The following is an 18,524-nucleotide window of genomic DNA, read 5'->3' on the forward strand; positions in this document are numbered from 1 at the left end:
CCACCATATTGCATTCAAGAGTGCATAGATTAATGTGGATATCCCAAACCCAAATCCCCTGTACAGGCCCTGCCATCCATCAGCCTTGAGATATTTCTGCAGCACCTCAATCCATCCTAGTAATTACAAGATGGTACATTGGAGTGGTCTTGATTGATTCTACTTTGAACCACAAATATTTGGCTAACAACATTGATTTGGGACCCAGACTGTGCTACCATGTTTACGCTAAGGGCTGTGGCAGGCAGCATATTATAGCTGTAGTACAGGAGCCTCAATTGGGTGTCCAATCCATGTTGTCTGGTTTCAGAGAGTTCAGTATCACATTAAGAATGATAATAGAACTACTTCTCATGAGAGCTCACATGGTGATGACTTGGGCATGCTTAACTCATGAGTTATTACTTCAGACACTTTCCATGGCATTTCAGTTGAAGATTTAAATGGAAATCTGTTTGATATCCTTCACTACCACCAGTTGACTTGGTTATTGGACGAGTTCCTTCACGGCAAGAGGAGTGTGAATTAAGGTCAATTCGATGAGTTACTTTGCAACCCTGGGGCTGCTGGGTGGTGTTTTTTATAGAGCAGATAGCAGAATCCACTGGGGTTTTAGTGGCCTATTGGTGTTACTGACTCTGCCAAGGCTGAAGTCTGAAGTCATCTCCCTTTAATGGATAGCTAAACAGCTAGTTATATCATCTCATCTCTATATCTGTTGAAATGAAAAGCTAAGGAGTGTTCTTGCAGGTTGGCTCATTTTATAAATGAATCTAGGGAGATTGCAACTTTCTTGCAAATTACTCTCGGGTGGACTCCTCGGAAATTGAATCCTGTGGCGGATGTTCTCACCAAATCTGGGGCTGAATTGTATTATGACTGGTCTCTGCCTTCATAAATTGAGCAGATTTTTCTTTTTTGATTGTTATTGAGGGGAATTCGAATATTTTGTACACCGTGTACATCCTCTCATGTACACCTTTTTGAATATTAATACATACATTGCTATCCGTTTAAAAGATAACAAAAGCAGATTGGAGTTTCTTGATTGATGTCAAAGATGAATCCATTCTCAATCTGGCTTGCTTACAAAGTAGATTGCCAAGCACTTGCGGCATTTCAAGTTCCATTCGTCAGAAGTTGGACATCTGTTAAAGGACTTTTAACTTGGGAACAAATCAATGTAATCAATTTCAAATTCAAATGTAGAAAATAGAAGGCTTGAAGGAATGGTGGGCAAATGGTTTTCAGATGAACGAGGAAGTAGAACATGGGTGAATCGGAGTATTGGAAGGCAAAAGATGTTGCTTTTATTTTTTTTGTGCCAGACAGCCTGAAAGGATAATTCAAACTTGGATAAGGCTTCAGATATGGCATTTTTGACTTTTCCTCATTTTCTATTAAGATTGGCATTAGTTGTCTGATAGGATGTTAATAGATTAAGCCATTAAGATGAACAAGGTGGTTTTTACTTTTAGTATTTGTTGGCAAGTGAAGAGAGTTCTATTATTTTTGCCTTTTAATATTGAAAATGTAGAACCACTCAACCTCATACTGAAATCATCTAGCAAATGTTAGTTTGCATCTCAATTTGTTTAGTCCATCATCAATTTTGAGTGCTAACTACTCTTTTTTACTGGTAGTGAAAGGTTTTAGGACCTCATCAGATTGTGTCTGAGAAAGATCCTGAAAAACTTATGAAGTAGCATATTCAGTATTTCAGTCGGTGATTAACTCTCGCACTTGATCAACTCATTCTGAATTCAGGAAATGAGACTTGACGAATCTGACATGGATGATATTCATGCCATCTATACCTGAATTTCGGCTAATGTTGATAGTCTTTTGCTACTGAACTTTTAGGTTATTTTTCTTTGTAAGATGGGTTTAAATTATTTTCAGTTTGAAATATTTTAGCTATTATTTCTGCCCCTTTTACAGCAAAAACTTTCTTTCCACCCATTCTGATTTGTTTTGATGTAAATGAAAAGGAAAAAAAAAAAAAGAGGCAAATGTGCTTCAGCCTGAAATTTTTTGGGGAAGAAGTTGAAGAGAATTGAGAGGGTGAACTCTTTATTCTCCATCTGTTTAGGATCCCAGAATATTTGTGATGTTTGGTTTGACAAAAAAATTAGAATTTTATTACAGAGAGTTGAACTGTCAATGGGTCAGGTCTGTCCGGGATAGGGTGGACTAATCCCTAACCAATTATTAATTGGTTCTATAAAATAGATCTATAACTGAACCGGTTATTAATTGGGATAACTTGGAGCTTCATCTCTGATAATATAACCTTAATAAGAATGAGAGTAGTAAATAGTTAACTGTTTATATGTTGATAAAGCAAGTGTTTTTAACGAAAATTATCTTATATACTTGTCTATGAAATTAACCCTTTTACATATAAAATATAACAAAAATTACAAAAAAAAAAAAAATTAGGAGACGTTATATATTATTAATTATATAATGAGTTCAGCTCTTAATCAGTTAATTAATTGGGTTGGAATAGTAAGAACTGGTCCTGACTCAATTACTAATCGGGACACAAACCACAGAACCGTAATCGACATAATCAGTTTGGTTGGTTTGGTTCTATCAGATATACATGACCCATTGACAGCTCTAATCAAAATTGGCAAAGAAGAAAAAAAAAAGACTGGGTTTTTCCAAATTCTGTCATCAACCTGATTTTATTACTGTTAACATGTTTCTCTGTATAACTGGTCTATCACGTGCTTCTGAATGTAAAATCCTGCTCATGTAAAACACAACTTCTCTATCTGATCTTGGAATTAGGGTTTTCAGTTGATACTTTCTAGGGGTCTCTTTCATTGAGATATTCATCTAGCTTATTTCTTTAAGAGGTATTATTACATGTTTGGAAGGCAAATTTGAGTTAATTCTTTCTCTACTTCAAATGAAATGGGTTCAACTATGATGCAGAAAAGACATGATATTGGGAAAAACTTATAACCGATAACTAATCTACCAGCATCATCTTAATGGTAACCAATCAGGTGGATTTTCAAAATTCACGGGGATTGTGAATAGTTAAAGCTTTTTCAGCTTTCCAACATCATGGATTTTTCCCAAATGAATAGCATGGATTATGAACATGCTTATTGTGCTGAATTGTCAAGCAGCACACAATTTTGGTCCACCCTGAGCTTAACCTAACCTTATGAAAGTTGGGTTGAGATAAATGAGGGTTGACTTGGATAGGGCTAGGTTTAAAGAAACAACCTTCTTCCTCCCCTCTCCCCTCTGCTTCTACTGCTGCCACTGCTATTCTCCTCCCTCCGGTCATCAGCAGCTGCCACCATCAGTATTCCCCTCTTCTCCCCCCCTCTCAATTATTTTAAGTAATGTACAAAGTTTTTAATTAATCTTGGCCATCCAAGTAATGCATGAAAATCTTTAAAAAATTTAGGTGATATAATAGTGTCAATAAAACCTAAGACCTGACCATCAAAATGGCCTCCTAAAATCAATTAACATATCCAACCATCAAAATGGTGTATCAAAACTTAATTTCGTCTAATCTAATCTGGCCCCTCTAAATGATACAATGAGTTTAATTAATTTCAACCATACAAGTAATGCATGAAATTCTCTTAAAAATCTAGCAATGTAATGTATAGAAGTAAAATCTAAGATCTGAACCATCGATAAAAGTCTTTTGAAACCAGTTAATAAATCTCAGCCATCCAAATGGTGCATCAAAATTTCATCTAACCTAACCCATCTAAATGGTGTTTCAAGATTCATCTAATCTAGCTCATCCAAATGATGTCCCAAGTAAATCCAAAGATCCAGGCGGTATTTTGCAGTCATCAGATAAAAGTTTGGAATGAATTCGATACAAAATATAGTTTAGGGAGTTAAGTGATAGACCACAAACTATAGGCGGTATTTAGAGTTTATCCCAAATAAAAACGTTAAACAGTCCGGAGTTTAGCCCATCTAGTGCAGCGGATCCAGTCTCATACACTGAATCGTCTATCGATAGTTTTTTCCGTTGTTAGATAATTCCGGTTCACTACTCTTCCTAGCCGTGAACATCCTCTAGAGGGTCCAAGGCTAAAGAAGTTATCTGGGGAGTTACTGAGAACTGCAGCAGGGGGATGGCAACGCTACCTCGGTGTTACCGGCCGTTGGTCCTATTCCATGCATCTCAGTTCTCTGGTGCGAAAAGGAGGATTCCAATCCACAACCATCATCGTTCTCTGATGAAGCGACATCCCATTAACGCCTTTTTCTTCAGATACAAAGAAAACAATTATAATCGCCGTCAGAGCTTCTGCTGCTTCAGCTCTTTGGAATCTCAATCTTCTGTTGATAACGAAAGTAATCATAGTAACGATGGAGAGAAGCAACAAGGACCCAGTTCGGAGCTTTGGTTATACAATACCATGAGTAGACAGAGGGAACTCTTCAAGCCCAAGATTCCTGGTAAAGTCGGAATGTATGTTTGTGGCATTACCGCCTATGACCTCAGTCACATCGGCCATGCCCGCGTCTATGTCTCATTCGATGTCCTGTATAGGTTAGTTTTTTAAATTCTTGGATCCCTTGTTTTGCTCTTTTGGACCCAATTTGAGTTTCTATTTTTCTTTTTGGGTGTTTCAATCAATAGTAGTTCTTGCAAACCTTTAATTGCGGTAGCTTCGATTCCGCAACCCCAAATTAGCTATAATTTTTTTTTTTACATTTTCTGCTAAATTATTACTAACTTTTGTTTCTGAAATTAATGCTTGGTATCTTTTATTTTGTAAACACCATTTCTACGGGGCTAAATTACATTCTCTTGCTTACGACTAGGGGTGGGTTCCCCCATTTTAGAAACTTCACACTTCAAAGTTACAAACTTTATTTAGAATGAGTTGCTCTTGCTTGTTGACTGTTTATCCCATCTTTCTTTCTTTTTTTTTTCCCATCTTTTTGCAACTAATTATTTTACTTTGTAATTGTTTGGAAATTAGACAGATATCTAAGGTATTTGGGATATGATGTCTGTTACGTACGCAACTTCACCGATGTTGATGACAAGGTGAGCACGTTTCTATTGAAAATAAATTTCTTTAAGTTCTATTCATTGGGCATTTGTTGGAGAATGATGATGATGGTATTGTTCAAGCATTTGCCTGCCTGATGGATCTGAAATATATTCCTTAAATCCTTATATTGAATGGCAGGATGAGATAGTGTTTGTCTTTTATCTGATAATGACTTGCATAGGTTCGTGTTTCCCAGTTCTGCTTGATGTTACCTTGTCCACTCTGTACTGGTCACATGCAATGCCATTGGTCAATAATAAGGGGGCATGGCCCTTTTTATGACCTCGCTCTTGCTTAGATCAGAGAGTTTCGTCTTCTGAATCCTTGCAGATTCAATCAAGGCTGCCACATTCTCCATAGATAACTATAGAATCAAAACTGAGATATTTATTTATTTTTGATCAGCAACAGAATCAAAACTGAGATATTTATCAAGTGTCTCTCTCTCTTGGGAAAAGATTGCTTTACATTTTAATCAGATTTGCGGTCTTTATTATGTGTCAGTGGATTTTTTTTTTCTGAAGACAAACAAATAAAATAGAAAATTCATTCACTGGAATTTTTCATACATATTTTTCTAAGGGCCAATGTATATACATCCAGTGGTAACCTTTGTACATGTGTCTCCAAGATTCATAGGAAATTCTGTAAGATATTTAAGGGTGAAATCATTTACCAAATTGTGTAAAGATGATAAGAACTAAACTGTTGTTTTCCCTTTTAAATAATTCATTTAGTCTTTGGTCTTTCTAAATGCATGACATATTTCTGTCCTTGCAAAGGTCTCTCCATTAAAGATTCTTTGAACCGTTCAACGCATATTAACTAGGAAAGTTTCTCCAGAAGAACACCTTGCTTAAAGTGTAGCTATTCTGCAGTTGGTTAAAATTAATATTTCAAAAGGCATCTTAGGCTCTTTAAGGTTTACTTAAATGCATGGCTCAACGAAAACAAACTGATCTGATTACATAGTTATTGAAGTACAGTTCTCTTCACAAGGCCAAGATCTTATTTTTTTAATCACAAGACTAAAAACATGCATCCCACCTTAGATGTGCCTTATGGGTTTTAAACCCATTTAATGATTTTATTTTACATTAAGATCTTTGCAAATTGGAGCAATTGCTTGGTGCTATTTAAACTATCAGGGAGGTTAAAATCTGAGAGCGGCCATTTTGTGCCAAAAAATGCCAAAGGTTAGGTCCATATCCAGCCTACCCTTCCCAAGAATCCAGATAGATGGGACATCATTGGGTTATGGTCCTTTTATTAAGAGCTTTTCAAGTAAATGGTGGTGAAGGGCTTATAAAATGTGAGATAATTTTTTTCTAATGTAATTTTATGATCATTTGTTGGATTAAAACATTTGCTTTATGACCATCTTGATATGAATTGATTTTTTTTTTAATTTTATTGTTATGCACTATGTAAAAAAATAGAAAGGTTAATCACAGCTTGTGCACTTTTACAATCTAACTTATTTATTTATGTGATGGTTAAATCATGTATACATATTTCTGTAAAAAATTACAATCTTTCTCTGAACATTTCTTTATATATATATATATATATATTAGTTTATGTTTCTCTAAAATTAACAAAAGAGGTCTGATGAGGTTCAAGTCGTGCTCTTCTGCCATATGGTCTAATGTTTCTCGGTTTCTCCTGATACAACATTGGTTGAAGATGGTAGGTTCTGTAATTGTCTTTAAAATAAATGCCTTTTACAACATTGGTTGCAAGCCACATTAACCTTCCCATATAAACTTAATGTTTTGTAGTGGTTAATAGTACAATTTGCACTACTTGTATAAAAGAAGGGTGAGAGCATGATTAACCTTATATAAAAATAGTTTAGCAGTTACCAATCATGAATGGAACACTGGGCCTCAAAGCATACGTCTTGAAATTAAAGCTTTTACTCTATGATGTGATCATATGAATCAAAAGTTTCTTGACTTCTGTTCTAACAAATTTTGTGGAAACAGTTTTTCTATTTTCAAAGGAAAAATACTTTTTCACATAATGGAATATATTTAAAAAGCCTTTTACTTTTAATGAAACAACAGGGTATGATCATATGTGCTTCTAATTTTGAAAAGATTATGATGAGTTCACCTGGAAAACAGAAGTGGTAATTGAGATTTCTTCTAGACTGAACATTCTAATGCATCATATTGTACTTTTCCCCTAGAATTTGTCAAACCAAGGCTAGGACAGTAGTGCATATGAGTTAAGCCATTTGATGAGTTTACCTTATATGAGGAATATTGCTTCAGAAGAAAAGGAAAAAAATGGATTATCAAAGGATTTGTTATAATGGAGAATGATGTTTGTTAAAAAAATGATGCTATATATGGAAAATTATTTTGTTCCTGTTAGATACCTTATATTGGAACTTGTTATTACTCCAGACACTGAACAGACTCACCATCTTGTCTATAGTTTTCAATTTGTGAATTATCAATTCACTAGCACTTCCAAGTCATACATGTAAAAGCTCTTTCTTTTTTTTTGTTAAGTTCACACTTGACAGTTTGGTACTGTACCCTATTTTAATATTCATGTTTAGCTTCAAATTTCTTCTTTTTCATCTTACTTTCAATTTGTGGATCATTTATTAGTAAATTGCCATTTCATTGTTCCATGAATTTGTCAGTATGGTACCATACTGACAATTAATTTAATTGTATTTTATTTTATGCTGTGGAACATGAAGAAAACTAGTTCTCTTGCGTAGTTATGATATTGTGCTGAGTTATGCACTCCTGGAATGCTGTAGATAATTGCTAGATCAAATGACCTTGGAGAGGATCCATTAAGTCTAAGCAGACGTTACTGCAAGGAATTCCATCATGATATGGTGTATCTCAATTGCCTCCCCCCTTCTGTGGAACCACGTGTCTCTGACCACATGCCTCAAATTATTTATATGATTAAACAGGTACTTAATTTTTTTTTATAATTGAAAACAGGTATTTAATTGATCATTTAATGGCAGTAGAGGTCCTTTTCTCTGGTATTCTGATGTAGTATGATCTGATTTTTTAATGGTGTTTTATGTTGAAAACCTTAATTTGCAGGTTCAATCCTGTTTTACATACCCCAAAAAATTCCTCTAAACTGTTAATTTTTTGTATTATTTATCTAGGTGGATCAACTTGGAATTTTAAATATATAAAATGCAAGATTACAATTTCCAATCCTTCCCCCAACCATTTCGATTGCAAAGATTCATATGAATATGCCCTAAACTGTAATTTCAATCTATCATACTTACCCAAAAGAAAAACACCTCAAACTGTGGGTTTGGTCTCATCCCTTGGAAAATTTCCCATAAGAATATAACTATCCATGTGCAGTCTCTTAACTATTATGAAACCTGTAGGAGGTTATTCATAAGATTTTCATGGTGATTCCTCAGGTAGTTGGGTATCTATCAATATGCATATTCTTTCAAGTATAAATGCTCATTTTCCCAATTAGAGGCTTGTATATCAAATCTCTTTGCAAAAAATGTATGCCCACTGGGATGGGGGGAAATATTATCTTATAGCATCCCTGTTGGCTAATGAGAAATGAGCTTTCCATTTATAATCTTACATGTAAAGTTTGGTTATTCTACATTAAAGAAATAGCTTTGACCATTTTAAAATCTAACTTAAATCCATAATCTACATTCATAGAAAAGCTTATAACATTAATTTAACTTCTAATGTGAAACAAAATTTGGGGGGTGGGGGGAGGAGGCCACTTTGTGTAAAAAAAGTGCAGAAGGTTAGGTTCATGTCCAGTCAACCACTCCCAACTCCCACGATCTTGAATGATCAGGAGTAAATATAGGGTATGATCCTTCCAAATGTGACACAAAGTACATATGAAATGAAAGACCAGTTCAATAAGTTGAATTTCCTGCAGTATAGGAATTATTCCAAGGGTTATTGCTTCGAGGAGATAGCATGATTGCTATTTGAGAGATGACCACTTTGTGTAAAAAAATGCAGAAGGTTAGGTGCATATCCATTTCATATGCCAACTTTGGGAAATTTAAAAAACAAACAAAAACACAAGCTGTATCATCACGTTGTGCTTTTGCTGCTATATTCATGATCTTTCCCTGGATTTAGAACTGAAAAGCATGCATTTAGGAGTTAAAACACCAATTTCCGTGTTTCAGTTTAAGATTTAGGAAAGAAACTTGTGTGCTTTAACTATAAGCAATAGATTCCAGAGAATCATAAGTAGGTTGTTGGAATCGACTCTTGATAATGAATGCTTACCACTGATTTGTTTGAATTTTTTGAGGTTGTAGTTGTGAACACATGCATTCATAAACAATATTGAGTTTTCCTATTCATCTATGCTGATGGATTTTCTTACTCTTTATTATCCTTTTTATTTCTTATTTTTTATTTATTCTTTATGGGAAACTTGTTTTAGGTGATGCTGTAATCTCTGAATTAATTGTGGGGTCTATGGGATCAGCACTACAGTAATGAGTGCTTGACAGATGTACTCTTTTCAGTAATGAAAGTTACTGCTTCCAATAAAAAAATATTTATTCTTTATGGCAGTGATATTCTAATTAAATTCAACCATGCATGGAAGATAACTGATTTTTGTTTTATTTGTTTTATTTGACAGATTCTTGATAATGGTTGTGCCTACAGAATTGATGGGGATGTATACTTTTCTGTAGACAAGTTCCCTGATTATGGATGTCTATCTGGCAGGAAATTGGAGGATAATCGAGCTGGTGAAAGGGTTGCTGTGGATTCCAGGAAACAAAATCCTGCTGATTTTGCATTATGGAAAGTAAGTAGATGGAAAGGCTCTGATTCGTCTAGTAATCTGTAATCTATTTGTGTTGATTTCTGCCCAAGATACTTATAGCTGTGTCTTTTACTGGTTCTAGTCTGCAAAGGAGGGAGAGCCATTCTGGGAGAGTCCATGGGGACCTGGACGACCGGGATGGCATATTGAATGCAGTGCGATGAGTGCTGCTTATCTTGGTTACTCTTTTGATATTCATGGTGGAGGGATGGATCTTGTTTTTCCCCACCATGAAAACGAAATTGCTCAGAGTTGTGCAGCCTGTGGACAGAGCAATGTAAGCTATTGGATGCACAATGGATTTGTCACTGTTGACTCAGAGAAGATGTCCAAATCACTTGGAAATTTTTTCACAATTCGTCAGGTAATGGAAATTCAAGTACTCATTTACTTTTGGTGGTCTTCTTTAACCTATTTTGGTAGATTTTATTTTATTTTATCTGTGGTGTTGTTCAGGTTATAGACCTATATCATCCTTTGGTTTTGAGGCTTTTCTTGCTGGGGACTCACTATAGATCACCAATAAATTACTCAGTCGCACTGCTTGAAAGTGCATCGGATCGTGTTTTCTATATCTATCAGGTAATAATCACCATCATTTGTTCTCCACATAATTTGAGTGTTCTAAAAATTTTGGAGTCTACTGTAGATTCATATTCTTTTCTTTTATTTATTTCCCTCTTCAGCTGTAAACTTATCATGATAAGTAGTTCTCTGCATTTTGCTGTTTAATTGAAAAATAGTTCTTTGGTTTATTGTAATTAGTTCTCCTAGAATCCATATTTTTTTCAGTGATTTAAGGAAGCATTCTATAAGATAATTCTAAAATTGTACAATTTATTGGAAATAAAGTTTTCACTGATCAAAAAAGAAAAACAAGAAAGGAAAAACTTGGACAGGTTTCACATACAATCTTTTTATCCCTCTCTCTCTCTCTCAAAAAAAAAAAAAAAAGAAAAAAAACTTAGATAAGTTCTACTTGGACAAAAGACACATCTGTTTGTTGAGTAATTTCATGACTTTTAATCTTTGCAGACATTACGTGATTGTGAAGAGATGTTATGCCAACATGATGGAGCAATCCAGGACTCTCTTCCACCTGAGACTTTGAGTTGCATCATTAAATTCCGTAGTGATTTTCAGACTTCTATGTCTGATGATCTTCACACTCCTGTTGTTTTGGCTGCACTATCTGAACCACTGAAAACTATTAATGATCTCCTGCATACTCGTAAAGTATGTTTGTTTCTCATCCACTGATTAGTGCACCAATAATTTTTTATTCAGAACTCGATTTTGTTTCTAATTGAGCGAGTCTTCCAGGGGAAGAAGCAGGCACTACGGATTGAATCTGTTTCATCTCTTGAAAGGGAAATTAGGAATGTTTTGACTGTTCTTGGATTGATGCCTACAAGTTATTCCGAGGTCTGTTAATTATATTAATTTTTTCTTGGTAGAAAATATGTACTTGAAACTGAAGCTCTTGCTTGCATTGCAGTATTCCTGTTAATTGAGCTAGATGTTCATGTTTTGTTGAATGTGGAATTGAAAGTTGCTCGGTTACATGGCCTACTGTTTTATGTATATTTTCTCAATTAAAATTTCCATTTCTATTGTACAGGCTTTGCAGCAATTGAGGGAAAAGGCATTGAAGCGAGCAGACTTGACAGAAGATCAAGTTCTGCAGAAAATTGTGGAAAGGACTTCAGCAAGGATGAATAAGGAATATGAGAAATCAGATGGAATCAGGAAAGAGTTGGCTGCAGTGGGTATTGCTCTAATGGATGGTCCTGATGGGACAACATGGAGACCAAGTGTGCCACTGTCACTGCGAGAGCATCAAGTTTCTAGTTGAATGGCTTCTAGGGCCAATATTGTCATGCCCTACTGGTATAAATCTGATATCTGGTTTGGATTTCACCACACCACTAAATTAAGAGCCAGTTTTTTGAGCTTTGAAATGCTGCTTCAGTGTAATATATTATTTATCATATATAGTATTTTTTTCAATTAATTGTGAGTCGGGGGAAAACTCCCTGAAGCTTCATAGATAAAGATGCTGTTAATTGATTTGGCCATATTATTGAGGACTGTGATTGTATAGTTAATTTTGCCGAATTTAGAGGATCTGAATATGATTCCTTGCATTATAGTTTTGTTCATGCAGAAATTCAGGGATTCAATTCAAAACCCTAGGACTGCAGCACAACATAATCAATTAACTTATCTCCTCCACAATCCACGTCTATTCACTAGAGGTTGGTGTTTAGTTGACACGTTGCGCTATTAATTAATAATGTGTATCATATATTAAGTTTGATTTTGTAGGTAATATAAACATCTATATGTAACCTTTTTTCTGCCCATATATCTTTATCATGTGCTCTGAATATGTTGGCATTAGTATGGCATCAGATTAGAGCAATTTCTGAGAATGAACTTGCATCATCCAGAATTTAAGCTTTGGTCCAATCAGTTGAACTCCTCTTGCAGGTATCTTGGGTAAAAAAGCTTTGACATAGTCCTTCACCATCACCTTACTGAATGGCCTGATTCACAGGACTGAGGGGTCAGAAATTCTTTTTGTTTTTTTTTTTTTTTTTGTTTTTGATTCTTTAGGAAGATTGGAGGTAATAGGAATGAATGGGTACGGAACTGCTATTACCAACCAAACGCTCCCAACACTGTCCCAACAGCTGCAGCTGCACATTGGGAACATTTCCCTTGTCATTCATGTGAGATGTTCCCAATGTGCGACTCTAATAGTTTGTTGGGACAATGTTGGGAGCATTTACTGGGAACAGAACTGAGTTGGGAATGAACTGTATTGGGAAGTAGTGATTCCTTAGAAGGGATGGCTGAATATGATGTGAGAGACCATGTAGTTGGATTAGTCTTCAAGTAGGGTGCAAATCGGGTACCCAGTTTGATGTTGATCGGCATTTCTTCAAAGAGAAGGTTATATCTTGTTTTCTTGAATTTTTTAAAATTATCATTTCTTGATTGTTCACTGCTTTAGTAATAGTTTAACTCATGTTCACATTTTAATCATGCAACTTTGTATTTCTGAATGATTCGAAAATTGTTCTGTATACTCTTACCAAAATGGAAAATCTTTGGCCATGGTTGTTTCTTTTCCTTTGTTGTGGTCACAAATTCATTTCTGCAACCGAGCATCTCTTGTACATTTTGGTATTATATGTGCCAGGTTGGGTTGAGTTAACTCAAATTTGCAGTAAAGAGCACAAAGCCTTGGTCATTCCGTTTTTAAGGACTCACTTGGACGCCTTTTCAGTCAATTGAATTACTTATAATCTGGGTTATTTTAATTTTTACGTGGATTTGATACTGACTGTTCTATGGAGTCCAAAGTAAATTCATTGCTGCATCCCCCACCCCCAGCAATAAAATAGAAGGAAGCTATATTTTCGGTCCAACTTTATTAAAAAAAATTAAGCCTTGGAAACAAGTGTTCGAAAATCTTTTGTGAATTATAGTTTCCCAGAGTAGAACTGGCTTTCAAGCAAATTCTCATCAAATTTCAAGCTCTATGGTATCTGTTACACCACTACACTACAATCAGTGAGATCAAGTTCCATTAGAAGCAACCAATCTGATCAAAGGTCCTTCTCCGTGATTAAATTACAGGACTACAACTTGAGGCATGCAAGCTTGGTACGAGAAGCTGCAATGGCAGAAACCAACCCAGCAATGCCTCCATCAGTCACTCCTGTCTTAGTCCAACTTCAACCATGTGTCTGCAATTGGCACCAATGGTCTGAAGCTGAAAGCAGACAGTCCAGCACTCCAGCCCTATCAGTTCTAATTGAATTAGATTTGTCAATTCTTTCAATTGGTAGATAAGCGCGTCAAGCTCCTTTATGCCAGATAAGCTCATCTCTTCACACCTTGATACATCAATAATTCGATTTTCTGGTTCCTTGCAACACTTTTTTGGTATTTCTTCAATAATTTTGCTAGAGTGGAATGCATGAGAATTCATCTACCTTTTTGTTCAACCAGGAGATAGGAGGTCCAACTCTGTTTTCTGAGCCTCCGGATCATCTAGCAACACCTTACCATTTTATTTCTGAGCCTCGTCCGGCACCACCCTGAGTCAGTCCCAAAAGCAAGGATCACTGTACCATTGACAACAGTCAAGCACCGGGGTGCCCCAAAACTGCCAGGAACCGAAGTGTATTTTCTGCCTATAGCATTTCTGTGTTTCGCTTGCATTGCTTTGTTACTTTTCTTTTGCTTGCTTGACCAAGTAGAGAAGCCAGGAGTGTGTTCACTTGTGATTGGTTATGTAACAAGTGATATACAGTGATGCGAACAGCAGAACCAGGCTCCCATAAAGAAAGGGCGAAGCTAATTCACCAAATAAAACAGATGATTAAGCCACTTATGTAGTTAGTGCCCATTTGGAGGGCTTTCATGCAGCGATTTCTGGCTTTGCAAGGTGGAACTCATATAAGAAAAAAAAAAAAAAACTTTTTTGGTGAAAATTCGGAATCACAAAGTCCAAGTACACTTTCATTCAGTGAAGATATTCTTCTTTTGTGAAGCTAGTTTCTTCGTACCACATTTTCCTGATTTCCAATGTGTGGTCTGAAGCATGTTTTTTATACTAAAACGAGACCAAATAAGAGGCTGTTTTCTAAAGCACCATCTTTTCTGACGTGACACCTACATGGCATCGTTTCTTCAGAAATTGGCATCGATGCCTAATTAGAAGCTATCTTTTGTTAGCAATCCGTTGTTAGCAATCCGTTGAGATCCTGTTATGTAAACTTTTAAATTTTATTACAATTTTCAAGAAACCCAATATTGCCCCTCCCTCGGTTCTTTTTGACTTTTTTTCTTCAGTGTTATGGATTGAGAGTTATAGAGCATTGGAAGGAATTGAAAGACAAGAAATTAGAAGCTATCTTTCAATATGGTTTTCGTAGGATTCAGAAATAGTTGTTACAAATATACTAGGATTTTCTATTTAGCAAAAGAATATCTAGGAATTTCCTTCCAAATGGATGTAAAATCTAGGGGTAGTTTTCAATCTACAAGTTTCTTGAATTTCCATGATTGATTCATTTAACATAAATGATGTGTTTCTGAGTGTTAACCACTCTCCGTATCTTTTCCTACTACCCCTATATATGTTTATCCTGTTAAAATCAAGGTTCAAAATATCGATACGTCTGATATGCCAGTAGTGGTATATTGGGTGTTTCGATACTTGTTTTTTACTTATTTTTTATTTTTTTTCAAAACTGGTTTAGGAGAGCCAGTCCAGGACCCCTCCATCCCCTGAACCGGTCAGACCCACGATACACCCACTGTAGGGACGTATTGAAAGGGTCCCGGAACGATACGTATCAGCCAATATGGGTAGATATGTAACGATACTTTGAACCTTGATTAAAACAATATATTCTATTGGAATAATAAACCTCATCATGATTTTTAGCTTGTACTCCTTGAAGAAAAAATAAAAAAAGTGGTTAATCTGATATTCTGCTCCTAGGTTTAGTTTGATAACTAGATGGAACATCCAAGACTCATTCTTTATGAACCAAAAAAACCCTGTCATCATGCTTCCTGTTTCTGTTTTTTGGTCCTCCACTGAGGTCCTTTAATCTGCCCCAAATTTCTTGTTCATTTCCGGCCGAGGCCCCTTTAATCTACTTCTTCCAACAAGACATATAACACGGCTATCACGAAAACTGTAGCTTTGGTTTTCTTTGAGAATTGAAGCATAATGAGGGATAAAAATGTCTTTTCATCAATTCTGTTAAATATAGCGGCATTTCATTATGAGAGGGTAGGTTTAAGTCCTATAAAAAAATAGAGGGGATGTTTAAGTTTTTAACCCTTTAATTTATAAATAAATATGCACGTGTGAGAAAAAAAAAAAAAGAAATGGGTACATGTGAGCTATGTGGTGAGAGGATCCCTCACCTCCTCGATCTCTTTCCTCTTAATTTCTCTTATATATATATATAGATGGGGTCACATCATTTTTACTTCCTATCTTACTTCATACAAACAAAGGACTATTCATCCAGGTTTTATCACCATGAAGAGGAAAAAGAAGGGTCATAAATCTAAAGAATGGGGCTCAACTAAGCCTCTGAAAACCGCATAGATCCTTAAGGCTGAATAAAGTTTATAATCCACTAGAATTATGTTTTGTTTTTAAGTTTCTTAAGAGGTTATTATGTTCTCTTGTATTGTTTAGCTTGAGGGATAAGGTTTATGTGTCTAACCCCCCCATGAATAAATTTCTCTTTTTTTTTTAAAAAAAAAACCGAAATTCACACTCAACCATTTAAAGTCTGATTAATTCACACTATTTGCAGTCTGAAATTCCATGGCCACTGCAAACAAAGAAGGCCTTATTAACAAATACTGCACACTTTGCCTACATCGAGACTTGGGATGTAAGATAATTACAAGTATATATTTCTGGAAGTTAACCCAACGAGAGATGATGATAGATAAGACTCGTATATATATATATAACTTAGGCTTTGGCATAGTCCATTCCTCTCTTACCCGCCAGGTAGCTTTGGTGGAAGACTTGGAGATAGTCTTTGACCTTTACTTTCCTGTACAATCTGGGCCTGCTCTCGTTGATCAATGCATCTGCTGGTTCATCCTCTTTCTCATGCGTACTTTCCTGTACAATCTGGGCCTGCTCTCGTTGATCAATGCATCTGCTGGTTCATCCTCTTTCTCATGCGGTATTGAATAGAATACAGCGACAGAAGTTCTTGCCTTTTCTGAATTTGTCATCACCCTATGCACGGGGTTCTTGAAAACTCCGTTGCTCATTATCTGCCATTATCATGATCGAGTGATCAATATTGCTTCAGGGTTCAATATGAATTCAGCACATTAATTTCTATACTAAAGAAAGTATTGATATCAAAGGTATGATTTTGGCAAAAGTTTTAGGGTCAGCTGTTAAGCTGACGCAACCCTTCTCTTTTATCCAACCTTGGTGAAAGACAAATTCATAATGGTGGAGATGAAGGGGCTAGAAGGGTATAGGGATGGATAGATAGATCAAGAATTACATGAGGTGGAAATAGTGTAGGAATTGGCTAAGAGTTTAGAACACTAGGGTCCGTTTGGTTTACAACCAGAATTAGAACCAGAATCAGAATGGTTTATTCCCTAAAATGGGGGAATGTTTGAGGAAATGCCATTTCAACTAGAATGTAAATGAGATTCTGATTCCGCTCAACCAAACTGTGAGAATCCCATTCCAAACCCCTTTTACCCACCCACCCACCAAATAGGCTCGATAATTAAAAATGAATGTGGCGTTAAACAGAAAATTATGATTGATAAGGGCGGATTTGGCCCTCCAGTGAAATTGTGACACCTGGCACCTCATGCAAACCAAGTGCAGCTTCTTGACAACTGGGCAGCTCGGGCAGCTCGGCATAGGTAGCTTGCCACTCCGTAGGCAGCCAGGCGTCTTACGAAGAGCTTGCCACTTAGGGGCAGCTCGGCACTTACAGGTAGCTCGGCATAGGCAGCTCGCCACAGGCAGCTGGCCACTCCGCAGGCAGCCTGGCATCATACAAAGAGCTCGCCACTTAGGGGCAGCTTGGCACTTACAGGTAGCTCGGCATAGGTAGTTCGACACTTAGGGGCAGCTCGGCGTATCGCAGGAAGATCTCCTGCCTGGCAGTGGCGGTTATACCCACCCTGTCAGAGGCCGATGGGCGGGAGGTAACAGATTTCTGCTATAAGGAGCTTAGCATCAAGGAGGAGGGGGATCTTCATCTTCTGTACGCGTGCTATCTTCACTCTTAGCCTTCATCTTTCTCCTTGCTTCTCCTATCAAGTACTAACTTAATCATCGGAGTGTTCCCGCCGGGTAACTCCCGATAGGAGGAGCACCCATCTCACCAAGGAGAGGCCCCCCAAAACCCTCCAAGGAGCCAGGCCTCCACCCACGGCAGACAAGAAAGACCAACCGCCCCGACCTCACCATGGGCAGTCAGGTTAGGAGGACTTTGCTTGCTAGGCCCACGTCGCCACAGCCCTCGAGGCCTGGTACTCCGTTCCTGGAAAATCGATTCAAAATCCTGGCCGCAGGTTCCAAGTAGGAGCCCTCTGTCCGAAGCCATCACCAGCGGCCCGAGCTACTTCCGCTAGGAGGCAGAGACGTTGCCACCGAGCTCGCCGGTCTGCCACCCGCAACCTACTCGAGCTCAGAGGCAAAGAAGAGGTAAGCTTGGGTGAGGTCGAGGCACCCATCCTTTCTGTTCAATCCCCCTATCTCTCGAGCTCTTGGCAGTCCCAATGCCAAAAGATTTCAAGCTCCCCCCTCATGATAAGTACGATGGGTCGTTCAACCCAAATGATCACATAGATGCCTTCCAGTCGCAGATGCACCTAGCAAGAGCAAGTGAGTTGTGCATGTGCGTGGCCTTCTCCACCACTTTTAGAGGAGTAGCCCACACATGGTACCGGAACCTGACGCTCGGATCAATAAGAAGTTGGGCACAGTTCGCGCAGGCTTTCACGTCCCACTTTGTTACCAGTAAGCGGTGCCCGCGAACTGAAGAGAGCCTCCTCAACAAAGTGCAGAGAGAAGGAGAATCCATCCGAGGC

At 37.2% G+C, this 18,524-nt stretch overlaps 1 protein-coding gene across 6 annotated transcripts; it reads left to right on the top strand.

Moving 5' to 3' along the window:
- The first annotated feature begins 3,963 nt into the window (after positions 1-3,963).
- Positions 3,964-14,294, top strand: LOC148843053 (Cysteinyl-tRNA synthetase, class Ia family protein). Of its 6 annotated transcripts, none has more exons than XR_016103776.1 (12): positions 3,972-4,549; positions 4,990-5,053; positions 7,843-8,004; positions 9,705-9,875; positions 9,976-10,257; positions 10,350-10,475; positions 10,929-11,129; positions 11,217-11,318; positions 11,515-11,783; positions 12,047-12,151; positions 12,387-12,462; positions 13,542-14,294. XR_016103776.1 is itself a non-coding variant. In XM_088959732.1 (10 exons), the coding sequence occupies exons 1-9, from the start codon at positions 4,128-4,130 to the stop codon at positions 11,746-11,748; spliced, it is 1,764 nt and encodes a 587-aa protein (XP_088815858.1). In that variant the 5' UTR covers positions 3,964-4,127; the 3' UTR covers positions 11,749-11,783; positions 13,542-14,294. The 6 variants fall into 6 exon arrangements, 2 of the variants coding, with proteins under 2 accessions (XP_088815858.1, XP_088815859.1); XR_016103777.1 differs by having other exon boundaries at positions 12,061-12,151; XR_016103778.1 differs by lacking the exon at positions 13,542-14,294 and having other exon boundaries at positions 3,964-4,549; positions 4,986-5,053; positions 12,387-12,975.
- Positions 14,295-18,524: the final 4,230 nt, after the last annotated feature.

This window comes from Nelumbo lutea, chromosome 8, assembly GCF_056320005.1.
Source record: "Nelumbo lutea isolate HS-2025 chromosome 8, American lotus-T2T, whole genome shotgun sequence".
Classification (NCBI taxonomy): domain Eukaryota; kingdom Viridiplantae; phylum Streptophyta; class Magnoliopsida; order Proteales; family Nelumbonaceae; genus Nelumbo; species Nelumbo lutea.